Below are 17,748 nucleotides of genomic sequence, written 5' to 3' on the forward strand. Positions count from 1 at the left end.
TGCATTTACTATATCAACATGCATCACTTTAGTACCACACTCTAGTATCACATCACGTTAGTATAGCTTAAGTTTCATTTCAGGCTAAATAGAAACTGTTATTAGAGCTCCTCAGTTGAATACAACCATATCAGAAGCCTGCCTTGTGTAAGTTGTTTTGATTACTTAAATGTCCTATACAGTATTTTATTTGAAATAAGACATTTGATTAATATATGAGAAATAAGTACTGTATGCATTCTTACTCAAAACGTGTGTTATTTCACAACAACGATGTTATAGCAGTTACATTATGTTTGCGTTTTGATAGGACAATGATTATTTATTATGATGTATGGACTTGATTGGACTACAATGTTTCGTCTTACTAAATGATAATCCTTGGATTCAACTTTTATTGTTCAGGATTACCTAGGAGGGAAAATGTCATCTCCGTATCACTCTCTGCATGACAGTTATGTTTCAAATAAAAAGGTAGGAATACACCTTTACTAATAACTTCACAGTAATGACTAATGTCTCACTGCTTCAATTTGACTTTACTAAGCAACATATAACTCAGTGTTTCTCTGTTCCTACTGTAGGACTCCACCAGTGTTGTGACTTTAGTTGTAGCTTTACTCTGTTTGACTGTACTGGGCATAATCCTGGCCATCGCTGTACTGGAGAGACACAAACTGAAAACTGAGACACCCATTCAGCACACTGGGACTGATGGAAGCAATGTTTCTAATGACCAATGCAGGTCAGACGCTTTTGTTTTGTTGGAGATTTTGACGGCACAGTGCAGTGGGTTAATTAGTATGATTTATGTTAAGATTTTCAAAAATTGCTGATCTACAAGCTCACAGCACGTCACGTCACTTTGTGCCGTGCGCTGTGAGCTTGTACAGTACATCTGCTATTTTTTTAAATCTGAGAAAAAAAAAAATCTTGAACACAAATCTTCTCTTCTGGGGGGTTCCCTGGCACAAAACCTTTTCAGGCTGGGGTCCGCTGCCAAACACATATCAATTTGGGGGTTCCTTGACTACTTGAAAAAGTATGAGAACCACTGCCCTACACACTGTAATTGGGGCGATATAAAGTACAGTTCTCACAGTTCATTCAGCAGGTGCCATTTTGTATCCCTAGAATGACCCTTGTGGAGAGCATTCCACTGTATGTGCAATATGATGCCAATGTGACCATCGGAATTCCTCTGGAGCAAGCCTGGAAGGATCTACTCTCCATGGCGACTGAACAACTGGAAGTGTCCTCTTTCTACTGGACTTTAACTGGTGAAGATATCAATGTCAACTCCTCCTCTGATACACCTGTGAGTTATCTCAATTTACAACTTACAATTTAGGAGACGCTCTTGATCCAGAGCGACTTATTACTGTAAGCAAGGAAAACACGAGGTAATACATCAAACGCATAGAAATAGTAATCTAGGATCATAGATAAACCAAGAATCTGTCATCAGTCTAAACAGTATAATATAAAAAAAAGATCAATAATCTAATAATAATTAGACATTGCCAGGTCTACATCCTCAAACAAGAAAGCAACAGGGAAACATTGTTCTTAAACATTACAAAACAAATCACCCCTTGAATAAAGAAAATTATGTTTATCAAGCGTCACGTCAGACTATACATACCACTTTGTTGCATGACGGTGTCGTGCAAATATGGGCAGTAATAGCCAATTGCGGCGTGTTCTGATCTTGTAGATCTGCTATTTTCGCTAATTTTGAAAATGTTCCTGAAATGACATGCCCAAAACAGTGAGGCCAAGTTGAAAGTGGTTGACTTTTATTGTTATTAACAGGGGAAGGATATACTGGAGCAGTTGGAAGCGTTGCCATCCAGGAACGTGTCGGTGCGGTTGGTTACGAGCAAGCCCAGCATTCGTACAAACTCCACAGATTTAGAAATCCTGAAACGGAAAGGTTTGTAAACTAAGACATTAATATCATCAGCTGGGTGTTTCTAGTGAAACCCATTGAGACCTGAAGCCGATTCTACTTGTCTCCTAAATCTCAGCAGTATTCTGAAAAACGTATGTTTCTTTATCAGTGGTGCTCAATCTTTTTCATGTCAAGGACCCCCAAAATGATATGTATTTGGCCGCGGACCCCCATCAAAATATTTGGTTCCAGGGACCCCCAGAAGCAAAGATTTGAGTTAAAAATATTTGCTTTAAAAATGTATATATTCAAAGATTTCCACACATTTTCACGATTTTTCAAAAATAGCAGATCTACAAGCTCGTAGCGCGGCACTCGGTGCCGTGCTATGAGCTTGTAGATCTGCTATTTTTTAATAGCAGATAGTGTAAAATAATGCTTTTTAGCTCAAATCTAAAAATGACACCGTTCCAGGTCTTAATGGGTTAACAACCCATTGGCCTCAGACCCACATTTGAAAGGATTTTGTGCCAGGGACCCCGTAAGTAAAGATATTTGTTGTTATATTATACATTATAATACATTTTGTCATTTGGCTATTTTCTATCCAGTGAAGTTAAACTGTTCCTTGTTTGGCTGGGGAACCCCCTCAAGGACCCCTGAGGGTCCCCAGACCCCACTTTAAGAAGCACTGGTCTAGGTAGACCTCAGAGCATTCTAGTGGATATTTTAATCAGAAAATGACCAACTCCGTCCCCACAATTCAGATATCTTTTGTTGTTTTGTTTTGTAGGAGTCCAGGTAAGGGAGGTGAACTTTGGGCGCCTTGCAAAGGGTGTCCTGCATAGCAAGTTCTGGATTGTTGACAGGAAACATCTATTTGTTGGAAGTGCCAACATGGACTGGAGATCTCTCACTCAGGTGAAATCCAACACTATTTGTAGTTGCTCTGTAGGCTACCAGGCTTCAGACCAGTGGTGGAAAGTACATTTACTCAAATACTGTACTTAAGTACAATTTTCAGGTACTTTTACTTTCCAATTGTTTCTCGATTTTTTAATGCTTTTACTTCTACTCCACTACATCTCAGAGGCAAATATTGTACTTAAAAACTCCACTATAATTATTTGAAAGCTTTAGTTACTAGTTACTTTGTAGATTGTGATTATTATTACAAAACATACATTAACCACTTCAGCCCTATTTAAACTTTGGCTATTTGAAAATAGCCAATCTACAGTACAAGATCACAACGCGTCGCATCGTGACACGTTGTGAGCTTGTAGATCTGCTATTCATGTTCTTTTAAGTACATTTTGATGCCAATACTTTTGTACTTTTACTCAATTACATTTTGATTACCGGACTTTTACTTGTAACAGAGTATTTCTACATTGCAGTATTGATACTTTTACTTAAGTCCAATATTTGAGTACTTCTTCCACCTCTGCTTCAGACTTTTTGAATTTCCATTCCAGGTAAAGGAATTGGGAGTGGTCATCCACAACTGCACTAGTTTGGCAGAGGACCTCCATAAGATCTTTGAGTCTTACTGGGTGATGGGACAACCCAACAGCTCATTACCTGAACCCTGGCCCTCAGAATATGACACAGCCATCAACATACACCACCCCCTAGTGGTGAAAGCTCAAAATGTCTCCAGCAGAATTTACCTCTCGGTGAGTGAGTTCCCAGTGGGAACTGAGCTGAAGGGGAACTCCCCATTCAGTCTGTATTCCTTCTAAAGCCCAATTCATACTTTGTCATAGGACCGTGTCGTGGGCCGGAAATAGCTGATCTATATGTTCACAACGTGTTTGAGATGGTGGAAGACCCTTTATGTGTATGACCTTGTTGATATGTGTTGCTGGATTGTTATCTTGTTGTGTGTTGTGCTCTGAGGACCCTTTCGAAAACGAGATGCTGCATCTCAAGGGGCTTATCCTCTAGTGAAATCTCAAATGAATAAATATTTCAAAACTAACTCTGGCACATACATTGTTTTGGGACATGATTCTGTATCTTTCTCAGGCTTCTCCTCGGGTGTTTTGCCCTCCATCCAGAACCCAGGACCTGGAAGCTCTCCTCTCCATCATCTCAGGGGCTCACCGCTTCATTCATGTCGCTGTCATGGAGTATTTCCCTACAACGCGGTTTGAAAAGCCTCACAGGTAGACAAGTCCCACCAGGACCACCTTTTAGTTTGTTCGCAATTCACATTTTATAGCTTCATTCATCATACAGTACAATATCATCAATACGACAATTAGTTACGTGATCTAAATTGCGATCTTTCTAAGCACAAATAGCATTATGCCTAACCACTTGACCAAGCATCACTTTTCACAGGCACAGAGCCTATTGGTGACTCACAGGGAAGTCATCCATCACATCATAAACAAGTTTAGACCACTGTGTCAACTCTCAATGAATGAAAAATATAAATACATTTCTCACCAGCTTACTAGTGTGTAAGAAACCTGGGGGGAGACACTGATGGTAAAAAATTGTCACACTAGTCTATGATCTGTTTCCATGGAGATCTTGTGTACCACTTCTTCACTTCTTCCTTGTTCTTCATTAGATATTGGCCGGTCATCGACAACGCCATCAGAAGGGCTGCGTTTGATCGGAACGTTGAGATCCGAATGCTGATCAGCTGTGGACTGGACTCAGACCCGGCCATGCTGCCCTTCCTTCAGTCTCTAGCCTCTATGGACTCCCCAATCCAGAACATCAGTATCCAAATAGTGAGACCACATAAAGAATGTTGTGCTGTATTAAGAGTCTTTTCATTATACTTCAATAGATTTTCCTCCACACAGTCAAAAAAGAATCGCCTCTTCAGGCTCCACCTCACACCTAGCACCCCCCTCATTCCTTTTTTGTTGTTGTTTCTGTGTTGGCAGAGCTGTTGTGTGAGCCTACGTCACCACCTACTGGTGGGGAATGTTAGGTAGAAGAGCCCGGATGTTAAGGGCCGGATGTATGTGTGTGCGGTTCTAAATAAATATGCAACACGCTAAAGAGATACACTCGTCTACGCCTGATATTCCTTAATATGTTCTAACATGACATGGTGTCAGAAATGGGATCTGTACCACGGAATGAAGGAGTCGCATGTGACCCGTTCGTGGTGAGAACCAACGTCGGATTGTTTACTAGCTGTACGGGCGGGAGACAGCGCTAAGAAGCTAACGGAAGCTAATGTAGCATTCAGCTCCTTTGTTCCCCAACATGGAGCGGTTCCAGGTTTCCCCGCCGCCGAAGTTTGACTTTTCAAAGCCCGAGGAGTGGCCGAAATGGATTCGCCGTTTCGAACGATTCAGGATTGCTTCGGGGCTCGAATTGCAAGCAGAGGAAAATCAAGTGAATACACTGATCTACACGATGGGAGACGCTGCGGAGGATATACTGACGTCGCTGAATTTGACGGAGGAGGAGGCGGGTGACTACAACACCTTGAAAACTAAGCTCAATGGACATTTCGTGGTGAGAAGGAATGTCATTTTTGAACGTGCAAAATTCAACCGGAGAAGTCAAGAAGTAGGGGAGACGGCGGACTGTTTCATTACTGCTTTGCATTGCTTAGCAGAGCACTGTGAGTACGGAGCCTTGCACAGTGAACTCATAAGGGACAGACTGGTCGTTGGAATCACAGACAACAGACTCTCTGAACAATTGCAGATGGACCCAGAGTTGACTTTGGAGAGGGCAGTAACACGGATTCGCCAAAGTGAGCTTGTAAAGAAACAACAAGACCAACTAAAACATAATTTCAAGCCAGATAGCCACCACTACAATGTTGATGCTATTAATGCACAGGCAAAACCCTGCAATGTAGATGCTCTTAATGCACAGGCAAGATCATACAGACCAGCAAGGCAGGAGCAGCAGGATCACAGCCAGGGTAAATGGGGCTATATGAGAAATGACAGAGAGTCAAGACAATGCAATAGATGTGGCAGAACACCCAATCACAGTAAGCAACAGTGCCCAGCCAGAGAGGCCACTTGCAATCAGTGCAGAAAGAAAGGACATTTTGCTAGGGTGTGCAGGTCAGGGGCCATAGGTGAAGTTTGGCTTGCAGGTGAGGAAGAGGAGGACCATGTTGCATTTTTAGGGTCAGTGACTTCAAAGGACACCTATAATGCTTGGTTTGCCACAGTGAAAGTAAATGACCTTGACTGCCAGTTCAAGATAGACACAGGAGCAGACGTTACTGTCATGCCAGAAAGCGAGTATAAGGCCCTAGTGCAGGGACCAGAGTTACAGCCTACGAAGCTTAAGCTATATGGAGCAAGCATGTCCCCTCTCACAGTTACTGGGAAATTTACAGCTAAACTGAGTACAGCCAGTAAAAGTGTAGTGAACCCAGTGTATGTTGTGGCAGGTCTGACACAAGGGTTACTTAGCCGTTCAGCAAGTGTCGCTCTCGGACTAGTAGCGAGAGTGGAGACGGTGTCATTGACCTCAGTGGAGTCAGTAAAACAGCAGTTTCCAAAACTTTTCAATGGCCTGGGTAGAATGGAGGGGGAGTACAAAATTGAGCTAAAACCAGATGCTAAACCATTCGCCCTGTCAACACCCCGCCGTGTGCCATTGCCTCTTCTACCAAAAGTCAAGAGAGAACTAGCCCGTATGGAAGAGCTTGGAGTGATTTCAAAAGTAGAGCAGCCCACAGACTGGTGTGCTCCGATGGTCCCAGTACCAAAACAGGACAAAGAGGTCCGCATATGTGTAGACCTGACAAAGCTGAACACTTCGGTCAAAAGAGAAAGACACATGCTTCCTGCAGTGGAGCACACCCTGGGACAACTCGACGGCGCTAAAGTGTTCTCTAAGCTGGATGCAAACTCAGGATTTTGGCAGATCCCCTTGTCAAAAGAGTCAGCCTTACTCACCACTTTCATTACTCCTTTCGGGAGATACTGCTTCAACAGACTCTGCTTTGGTATCTCCTCGGCACCTGAACATTTTCAGAGGCGGATGTCTCAGCTGCTAGAAGGTCTGGATGGAGTAGTTTGTCAGATGGATGATGTCTTGGTCCACGCAGTGACACAGGCACAGCACGACACACGACTGTTGGCAGTACTGAGCCGATTGGAACAAGCAGGAGTGACATTGAAAAAGGAGAAATGTGAATTCTCCAGGTCCTCCATCAAGTTTCTGGGACAGATCATCGACGGAACAGGAGTACAAGCCGACCCAGACAAGGTGAGGGCTGTCATCAATATGGAGGAGCCCACAGATGTGTCAGGGGTGAGGCGTTTTTTAGGCATGGTCAACCACCTGGGCAAATACCTCCCTCATCTAGCAGACAAGACAGGGCCACTGAGAGAGCTCCTGAGTGAAAAAAACATGTGGGCCTGGGGGGGCCCTCAACAGCAGGCTTTTGACAGCATCAAACGAGAGCTGTGTCAACCACCAGGAATGGCACTGTACAATCCTAGAGCAAGGACAACAGTGTCAGCGGACGCATCCTCTTATGGCCTGGGGGCTGTACTTCTCCAGGGCCAAGAAGATAACACTGTCAAACCGGTAGCCTATGCTTCAAAAGCACTGACCAGTACAGAGCAGAGATATGCTCAGATAGAAAAGGAGGCTTTAGCCATCACCTGGGCATGTGAGCGCTTCTCTGACTTCCTGATAGGCATCGAGTTTCACATAGAAACTGACCATAAGCCTCTAGTGCCACTTTTGGGGTCCAAGAACTTAGACGAGTTACCTCCACGTGTGCAGAGACTGAGAATGAGGCTGATGAGGTACTCGTATACTATATCACATGTTCCAGGCAAAAATATTGCTACCGCTGACGTGCTGTCCAGGGCGCCGGACAGGACTACAGGAGATGGAAGTCTAGGGGTGGAGATTAACCTGTATGCCCATCAAGTGATGTCATGTCTTCCAGCCACAGACCACAGACTAAAACAAATCGAGGAGCACCAAGACAGGGATGAGGTCCTGAGACTAGTGAAACAGTACTGTATTAGTGGTTGGCCAGAAAAAAATGGTGTACCGGGGCCATGTTCTCCCTACTATAAACATGCAGGGGAGCTGACAGTGGAACAAGGCTTGCTGCTGAAAGGCACCCGTCTAGTGATTCCAAAATCTCTACAAAACGACATACTGGGAAAACTACACACCGCTCACCAGGGCATAGCGAAGTGTAGGGAGCGGGCAAAGCAGTCCGTGTGGTGGCCTGGGCTGAGCACACACCTTCAGCGGGTAGTGGAAGAGTGTGAGACATGTGCGAAAGAACGACAGAACCCCAGAGAAACGCTAATGCCAACTGCTTTTCCAGCTAGACCCTGGGAGATGGTTGGTGCAGATCTGTTTGAATGGCACAACAGTCAGTATTTGCTTATTGTGGACTACTTCTCAAGGTACATTGAGATAGCTGCACTGACTTCCACCACTGCAGCTGCAGTAATCGGACACTTTAAGTCCATATTTTCACGTCATGGAATAGCAGGGGAAGTTCGGACAGATAATGCCCCCCAATTCAGTGCAGACCTCTTCCGACAGTTCGCTTCAGAGTGGGGTTTCGCTCATACCACTTCCAGCCCCAGATATCCACAGTGCAATGGGGAGGCTGAAAAGGCAGTAAAGACAGTGAAGGATCTTCTGCAAAAAGGAACAGACCCATACATGGCTCTAATGACATATCGGGCCACTCCACTTGCCAATGGATATAGCCCGGCTGAGCTGCTTATGGGGAGGAAACTGCGTACCACCGTGCCAGTTCTCCCATCTTCCCTCAACCCAGGATGGCCAAATGTCACAGCACTGAGAGAGAAAGAACAGAGAGAGAGAGAGAAACAGCAGAGATGGTTCAACAACAGACACAGAGCCCATGACATGACCAGCCTACACCCTGGTGACCATGTCTGGGTTACTGATATGAAAGAAAAAGGGACTGTGACAGCCGGAGCCGACGCGCCACGCTCCTACCTCGTTGAGACCCCCAGAGGGATTCTACGGCGCAACCGAGGTCATCTCGTCACCTTACCAGGGGCCAGGACTGAACCTGAAGACCCACAGAATCCTGCTTTGCCAGATGACATCGCACCAGTCCATGAGTCAAGGGGCCAGGATACTGAGAGGCCCACCTCTACACCTCCCAGGGGCCAAGCGACAGAAAGGCGGTACCCTACCAGAGAGAGGAATCCCCCGAGGTACCTTATGGACTTTGAATCAAATAGAAGGTACCCTCGTGGCTCTGAGTGACCCGCACGGGGCATAATACTCCCCTCATTCAGATGAAGGAATGGGTAGTCTACCCTACCTTCATTGTTATGCTCGAAAAAAAAAAAAAAACAGAAAAAAAAAATGTGATACAATGGTGTTGTTAAAGACAGCTTGGAATGTTTTGACTTGTTATGCTGTGCACTAGTAAAAAGAAAAGAAAGAGAAAAGAGTGATACTATGGTGTTAAAGACAGCTTGGAATATTTTGATGAATCTACAATGCAAAAGGTGAACTGCTGAGTTATCCTGTTATGGTATTAGCTATGTAGCCTACTCAGAAAGGAGGATGTGTTGGCAGAGCTGTTGTGTGAGCCTACGTCACCACCTACTGGTGGGGAATGTTAGGTAGAAGAGCCCGGATGTTAAGGGCCGGATGTATGTGTGTGCGGTTCTAAATAAATATGCAACACGCTAAAGAGATACACTCGTCTACGCCTGATATTCCTTAATATGTTCTAACATGACAGTTTCCACTTTTGTTATTTAAATTTTTGATTGACCACAAATGTTAAGAATGTTATTTAGATAGTATTATGTCATTTAGATTAAACAGGTGCTAGGTTTGGTATCCTAGTTTTTTAAAGCACTACATTGTTCTCTCTGCACTCTACTTATGTGACTATTTACACACTATCACTTGTTGACCCTATATTGACCCTATAGGGTTCAAGATATTCACTCAGATTTTGCACTCTGGATAAGAGTTTCTGAAGGCCTAAATTATAATTGTAAATTGTGCATGGCATGCTTTTCTGCTGACAGTTTTGTCTCTTTCAGAAAATGTACGTTGTGCCTGTTGGAAATCAGTCTGACATCCCCCATTCCAGAGTGAACCACAATAAATACATGGTGACTGATAAAGTAGCGTATGTTGGTAGGTGGATGATATTTGAGAGTGGGATTCAAAATGTGTCAAAATGTAAAGAATTCATAAATTAAAAAATAGCTTCAAAAAGGACAATGTACAAGCTCACAATGCATCACATTGTGAGCTTCTAGATTGGTTATTATTGCTATTTACAAGTAGCCTAAGTATATAGGCTACGTCTCAAGTGGTTACAGATTGTTGTTGTTTTTTTTTCTTACACATTGAACCCTGCTTAAGAGGTTTACAGGTTTACATTTCATACAGGAATGCACACATTACTGTTTACTGACAAAACGGCTAATGATTTACTTTTGTTCGCCAGGAACCTCTAACTGGTCAGAGGATTACTTCTCCACCACAGCTGGAGTGGGCCTGGTGGTTTCCCATCAGCCGCTGTGGAGCACAGCGAGTCTGCATGGCCAGCTCAGGGCTGTGTTTGACAGAGACTGGCAGTCCCGGTTCGCCGTCCACCTCGGTGACCTGCCTCAATACCCTGACTGCAGGCTATCAAAAGGATAGGGGGCTCATGAATTGAATAGAAGTGTGTCTCCTGCCACCGCAATAGGCTCTATGAACAGCAGCCATATTGGAAAGAAATTGGGCCTCTTCTTACTTCCTTCACAGGTGTTACCAATGATACTAATGAAGGCTCTGTTCCATTCTGGTCAGGGTGCTGATATCGTGCATGTTGGCTCACTAGAAACACTCCATTTTGGTTCCCAAATGGCCCCTTATGGTGGGTGTGTAACTCTGAGAGTCACTACAAATGGAACCAAATGGACCCGTACACTCTGGGGGTCCTTGAAAACAAGACAACCACTATGCCACACTAAATGGAACACAGCCTTAATTAGTATTATTGGTAACACCTGTGAAGGAAGTAAGGAAGGGGCCCAATTAATTCCCAATATGGCTGCTGTGCATAGAGCCTATTACATTATTTTGCGCTTTCATAATCACACACCAGAGCTGGGGATTCATGAGAAGGTCCACTAGATGTCATGATCAGCAGTTTACATTCATTGATTTATCCCCATATCTGTAGAAAAAGATAATAGTGAAGGTAAACTGTTTTTATATCATTAATACATTTTTACTCATATTTTTTATATCATTAATACATTTTTACTCATATTTTTTGGGGTGTGACCGAATGTGGAGATTAACATGAATCAACATTTTTGCAGATGACATGCAAAGATGCTTCATAGCCCTACTTAATGTTGTAGTTTGTTTTCTTACTGTTGTGTTGACTAATGACTACTGTGACTGTCAGTGCTTGCACACCTAGCCTAAATCTAACAAATGAGTTGACATGCCCATTATTAATTGTATTAGCTGCAGGCAGCTGCATTGATTACATCAGTGTACTAAGATCAGCCTTCCATGTTTTACCCTTCTGACATTTTTAACCAGTACAGGAATACAAACAACAAAATCGGCCTAGGGTTTCACTCCCATTTAACAGTGCTGTAACTGTCCGTCGTTATATAGAGTTTTTTATGTCACCACCAATTCATACAAAATACTTAAATAAAAACGTTTTAAACACAAAATCTAAAACTACAATTTTCGTGTAAATTAGAAGAATGTGCTGGTTTGGTTTTCATGTGTTTTAAAATGTCTATGAATTGAATACACAGGTCAGGACCACAATGGAAACAACAAGCCCCTAGGGCTTTTTGTGTGATCCTTTTAGCATCATTGTAAAATCGTACCACTGTACTGTTTGCAAACTGTTAAAGTATTCAATCAATCAATCAATCAATCAATCAATCAATCTGAAAAGGGTGATTTGTCGCCCTGCCAGTAAGTGGCAGTAGAGGTAAATAAATCACAGGCATGAGTTGAAAGGGCAGCACGGGACCAGCGTTGCCATGTCCGCTAAAGCGATTTTGGGCTGCGTTTTTTTTGACTTGTTTCTAAGTGTTTGCATATTTGGTCTTTTTTGTTATCATTTAAACCAGTGGTTCTCAAATATGTTAATGTCAAGGTCCCCCCAATTTAATACACATTTGTCCACGGACCCCCATCTGAAAATATTTTGTGCCAGGGTGCCTTCCCAAATACTTAAAAAGGGTTCCGAAAGGGGCTAGGACTTGTGTCAGATTTGTGTTGTTAAAATGTTTGCCAAAAAATAAATCCACATTTCTCCTTTTTTCACGATTGTTTGAAAACAGCCAAACAGGCCGGGGTTAAAGTCGCTTCTTTGGGCTTGTTTTCCTAGAACTGGTTGCTTATATCTCTCGCAACATCTGGCAACGGTGGAAACGGGGCGGGGTTTGGTGTTGTAGTACGTGTGCTTCTCACAGAGACAGAGTTAGCAGCATCAGTTAGCTACAGTGCTAACCCACTCATCCAACCAACACTACAAGTCTGCTAATTAAATCTCATCGGGAAACCAACATGGTGCTACTTGAAAACGACTCGGTAAGGTCAATCAAACCCCGTCAAACTGTGCTTTTTGTTACAACGTATGTTTTGTTACGTGTCGCTGTCCTGCTGGGCTACAACATGTAAAAAGATTGTACACCCCTAGCCTTGGATCACAAGACGGTCATCTGTTTTGACCGTCTTGGATGATCTTCAAAATAGTGTTTGCACTTTCTCCCTTTTTAGTCCGTACATCTACATAAACGTTCAGATTTCAACTATAAAGTGCTTACCACATGGCCACAAATGTTACAATTATGTACGGCCTCTCAGAAGGACCCGTATCTTCTGTATTTTTTGAATAAAAAGCATTTTAATCCGATCGGTGGCCATTTTCACCGTGTGCTTTCGACTACGTGACCCTATCGGTTGGGAGGTGTATTACACTCTGATAATATTATAGCTCTTGGAGAAAATGGCCACCGATCGGATTAAAATGTTTTTTTTTATTGAACAATAGGGAAGATACGGGTACTTCTGAGGGCCCGTACATAATTGCAACATCCGTGTACATGGGGTAAGCACTTTATATTTGAAATCTCAACGTTTATGTAGATGTACGGACGAAAAGGGGAGACGGTGCAAACTTTGTTTTGAAGATCATCCAAGACCCTGCATTAGCTTGTTGCTGCTGTGTAACGTTAGCTAGTTGAAGAGCTAGCTCTGCATGCTAACGTTCTAGCCTACTGTAGACAGTATATTTATTCGTGGTTTAACTCTGGTTTGGTTTTTACGAACTTTCGTGGTTCAAAAGTGTTCAAGCGGTTGTGAGATAAAGACAACTCTCACAGTGGTTTAGTTTGTCTACACAAGCTACACATTACATTCTGAGTCTGACAAAACACCCATATGGCTGAATGTGTTAGAGGAATCATTCATGTTTAAATATGTGATGACTGGCTCTAAGCATAAGGCTCATACTGTAACTGTATGGTAGCTCTCTACAGGGGTTAAGGAAGATTTGGGATGAAATAAAATGTTTTATATAAGCCTTGGACTAAGACTATCCTAGATGTATTTAAGTCAGACTTGATACAATACATATATATATACACACATACATATATACATATATATACATAGTCTTGATCCGAGGCTAGACAAGGGTAAAATTATTACTTCAACATTGCAGTAACAATGTAAAAGAACATTGACTTTACCTTTTTTGTTCTGAATCTTTATTCCCCTGGAGAGAACTAGATTATTAGCCTCATCATCACATGATTGAAATTCTTTATTAGGAATAACCTCTTGAGATGTAGCATCTCGTTTTCAAGCGGGTCTTAATGGTAATCAACATAATTACCATTATATTATATATCATAATCTAAAATGATAAACTGCACGCGCCCTTGTAGTTGTTCATTGTAGCAAGGACAATAATGTAGTAATTACATTGTAACAACAATACACAAAATGGTCCATTTTGTTCACTTTTGTACACTTTCAGAGTTGCAAGTGAAGTGGATACATTGAAAACGGATGATTTTAACTGCACTGACACTTCTGTTTTGCTTCTCTTGTAGTTTCTGACTGAACTCACACGACTGTTCCAGAAATGCAGAACCGCTGGTAGTGTTGTCATCACATTGAAGAAATGTGAGTGTACCTGCTGCTGGGTGATTAATGGCAATTAATCCCCTCACACAATCTGAAGTTCCTGTAAATTAAGGCAATTAATGACGATGCCTGTTATCCTCAATACCGAGTCAACTGGATTACATTTTGTTTTGTTTGACCTTCCAGATGACGGTCGAACCAAACCGGTTCCTAGGAAGGGCAATGCAGAATCCTTTGAACCAGTAGACACCAAATGTCTCATCAGAGCGTCGGATGGCAAGAAAAGGATAAGCACAGTGGTGAGTTTGTCTGTCTATAACGTACATCACTTAACTAACCCATTAACTCAGTGACTGCCAGAGTTAAACATCATCTATAGCTGCTTTTGACATTTTTGAAAAATCATAGAATATTTTTCTTCACAAAGATGTACCAGCCGATCGCTTTAACCCATTAAGACCTGGAACTGTGGCATTTTTAGATTTGAGCTAAAAAGCATTATTTTACACTTTGGCGGTGCCGCGCTATGAGCTTGTATATCTGCTATTTTTGAAAAATCGTGAAAATGTGTGCAAATCTTTGAATATATATATATATATTTAAAGCGAACATTTTTAACTCAAATCTTTACTTCTGGGGGGATGGGGATCTGCGGCCAAATACATATAATTTTAGGGGTCCTTGACATGAAAAAGATTGAGCACCACTGATATAGAAACATACGTTTTTCAGAATACTGTTGAGATTTAGGAGACATGTAGAATCTGCTTCAGGCAGATAGTTGTGGGCAGTCGAATGTGGGTTGTTTTTGCCAAAAAGCAACAGAAGGCATCACATTATTTCCGGATCTACCGTTCTCCAGAAGTCACAGGATCACTCTACTATAGCGTAAACCATTGAAAACACCACACACTCGTCAATTCGTCAATGGCACTGTGAGCCTCGGGCCAATTGACGAGTGCACTCGTCAATGGCAGTCAATGAGTTGACTCATTCACTGACAGGAATTAATTAATTAATTCATCCGTCTACCGTTCCCTTGCAAGCGAAAACGGCGATTTTTACTGTACCTTTTGAAAAATCATGGAATATTCTCCGTGACCTCCTTCCTCACGGAGATAAGCTCATTACATGCACAGGGGTCCGGTAGAATCGGGGGGAAAAATCATCACGTCAGTTGTGTCCTTGGCAACCTGGGCGTTTGGACAAAAACCAGGTCAATTGTGAGCTTGTATATCTGCTATTTGCAAAAATCTAAAATGACAGATGCTTTCCTGGTAAAGGGGTATGAAACCCTAGGCCAACACAGCTGCAGCTAATAATATTAATATGGGTGTGTTTTAGGTGTGCTAATGTGCGAGCATAGATGGTAGCTCCAAAGTGTTGTCGGTCCTTGCAACTTGGCACACCTTAATATGTCGCATCCATTATTAATGTTATTTGCTGCTGTGTTTCTTACATCAAACTGTACTATACGGTCAGCCTTATGAAGCCTCCTGTGTTTTTTTTCTCCTCTTGTGTTTTTCTAAACTTATTTTTTTTTTACCTGAACTGGAAAACAAACGACAAAATCAGCCGGGGGTATCGGCCGCATTTACTGTAACCACTTAAACCCCAGGATCCATATTCTGAGGGAAAACGTTCCCAGAAAATGGGTTGTAAGCTTGTAGATCTGCTATTTGAAATATTCAATGTGGAGCGAAAGCAGGAAAATACATTTGCATAGAGCCCTGATGGGCTCCTCTCAACCATATATGGCTTAAGATAGGCTTATGAGCCACATATGTTAATGTGACTTTATTTGTTGTTCACGTTGACTTTCTTGCATTTCCAGGTCAGCACCAAAGAAGTAATCAAGTTCCAGATGGTAGGTATCCTGTTTGGATAAGTGGATTTTACAGTGTGTTTATGACATTGTTATCGACCTGAAAGACAAATAATGAAGAACAGACTTAGTTCGCATTAGTTAGCTATTCGCAGGTCTTTGTTTTCTAGCTTTGGAGTATTTTGATAAGAGTTTCTTACCATTTTTTTTTTTTAACTCATTTCCTGCCATACACGCATAAAGTCGTTCTATTAAATAGTCCACTTTCCCGCCAACACGCATAAAGTGTTCTATTAAAAAAATTAGGCACGCTGTTTTAGGAACCGTAACACAGCTTTGGGATTATCCATCGTCACTCAGAGAAGTATGTGGATGTGACATCATTACAAAAAACGTCACTTCCATCCGTCCTGGCGATGGGATTTTCAGAAAAACACCTCTAACTCAGTTGCTGTTTTTTGCATTGAAAACCACCGTTTTCAGCGGGCCACAGCCCCAAAATGGCGGATCGCAGTTGGAACGTTGTTGTTCCTCTGAATACACAGATCCCTCCGCCTACCCACAGGGACTATTTTTTTTGTTTTTTTTGGTACTCAATGTCGCTTGCACGGCGTTTCAAAGATCATCGGATGAAGGTAATTACGCTGGCAAGGGGATAACAAACGATGTTTAATGCCTTGGCGGGTGATGTGTTAAAAAAAAAAGGTATCAAACTGGGTGTCCTTGAAATTAAAAAGGTTGAGAATCGTAGATAACACTTCTATTGAACAGTCAAAATAGTATCATCATGCAACAGTTGATCTTGGTGACCACAGACTTGAAAAGCGACTAAAATGTTTCCTATTTAAACCTTCTTATAGGCGTACTCCAATCTCCTCAGAGCGCACATGGACGGACTTAAGAAGAAAGCAAAAAGTAGTAAAAGCAAAAAAACTAAAGCCACCCAATGAGCAAGACTCTTCCATACTGTTACCATGGAGACGTAGACAACTGGCCTTTTTTTTCTATCTGAAGGAGCCAGGGCTTCAACTGGCCTGTAAGCAGCAGTCCACCTCCATGTTTCACCCCCATTCTCCTAAGACCACCGTTATCCACCACGTGACTGCTTTGATATCATATCGCTGTTTGCACACAGTAATGTCTTATGTGGATCGGGACAGGCAAACCTCAGGATTTCTACTGGAGGATCATGCAACAAGTGGAGTTTTATCGAAGCAACACGTCCCATCCTAACATCTCTGCGCAGGATGGAACCCAGTTATATCAACGACTGTCACTTTCACAGTGGACACAAGGATGAGGAGCCCATTGATAAATTGCCTTTCCATTTTATTTCAGTTGTTTTGTCCCTATTGTATGCCTTTCAGAGCCATCCTGTGATTTTTATTTGCATGATTTGATAGCATCGTCACAGATCTGATTTAATCAAGAGTTAATTTTACCATTAGAAGAAATGTGTCGGTGCACAAAAATGGTGAAAAACGCTGCCATATTATTTAAGCATGGAATGTTTTTATCAACAGTCGGCAAGTATTTGGTTTCATATTGGGAGGTATGGTTAATCTCTCCTGGGCGTTTCCTTTTTTAAATGTTGAACAAAACTGTTCTCACATTTTTATTTGTTTTTTTCTTAAAGCTGCAATCCATAACTTCCTTTAGCGAATAAAACATTATTTTGAGAAATCTGTATGGTAGAGTATGTTAATAACCACTTAGTCGTATGACGGTGTCCCACAAAAAAACGACAGGTTGAAAGTGGTTAACCGCTTATAGTCCAGGGGCCAAGCCATATTTTGGTACCACCTAAGGTGACCGTAAAGTTTTTGTATTTTTGTCTTCCTACATGTCTCTAGTTTATATTTTGGTATGATAACCCTTCCAATCTTGTAGCTTAATGGCAGTTATCACTACCTACCGG

The 17,748-nt window shown here is 42.2% G+C and overlaps 2 protein-coding genes across 2 annotated transcripts; both read left to right on the forward strand.

Annotated features, from left to right (window-relative positions):
- Positions 1-37: 37 nt before the first annotated feature.
- Positions 38-10,531, forward strand: pld4 (phospholipase D family member 4; the record flags this gene model as incomplete). Its single annotated transcript, XM_084043899.1, has 11 exons — positions 38-147; positions 406-474; positions 585-745; positions 1,135-1,318; positions 1,816-1,936; positions 2,688-2,815; positions 3,373-3,573; positions 3,926-4,065; positions 4,479-4,644; positions 9,922-10,018; positions 10,335-10,531. Exons 2-11 carry the CDS (start codon positions 424-426, stop codon positions 10,529-10,531), a joined length of 1,446 nt encoding a protein of 481 aa, XP_083900025.1. The 5' UTR covers positions 38-147; positions 406-423.
- Positions 10,532-12,309: 1,778 nt separating this feature from the next.
- On the forward strand, positions 12,310-17,498 carry srp14 (signal recognition particle 14). Its single transcript, XM_084043904.1, has 5 exons — positions 12,310-12,442; positions 13,972-14,044; positions 14,192-14,304; positions 15,840-15,872; positions 16,691-17,498. The coding sequence occupies exons 1-5, from the start codon at positions 12,419-12,421 to the stop codon at positions 16,778-16,780; spliced, it is 333 nt and encodes a 110-aa protein (XP_083900030.1). The 5' UTR covers positions 12,310-12,418; the 3' UTR covers positions 16,781-17,498.
- The last annotated feature ends 250 nt before the right edge of the window (positions 17,499-17,748 follow it).

The sequence above is a fragment of the Gymnoscopelus microlampas genome (genome assembly GCF_963454915.1).
Source record: "Gymnoscopelus microlampas genome assembly, chromosome: 20".
Taxonomy (NCBI): domain Eukaryota; kingdom Metazoa; phylum Chordata; class Actinopteri; order Myctophiformes; family Myctophidae; genus Gymnoscopelus; species Gymnoscopelus microlampas.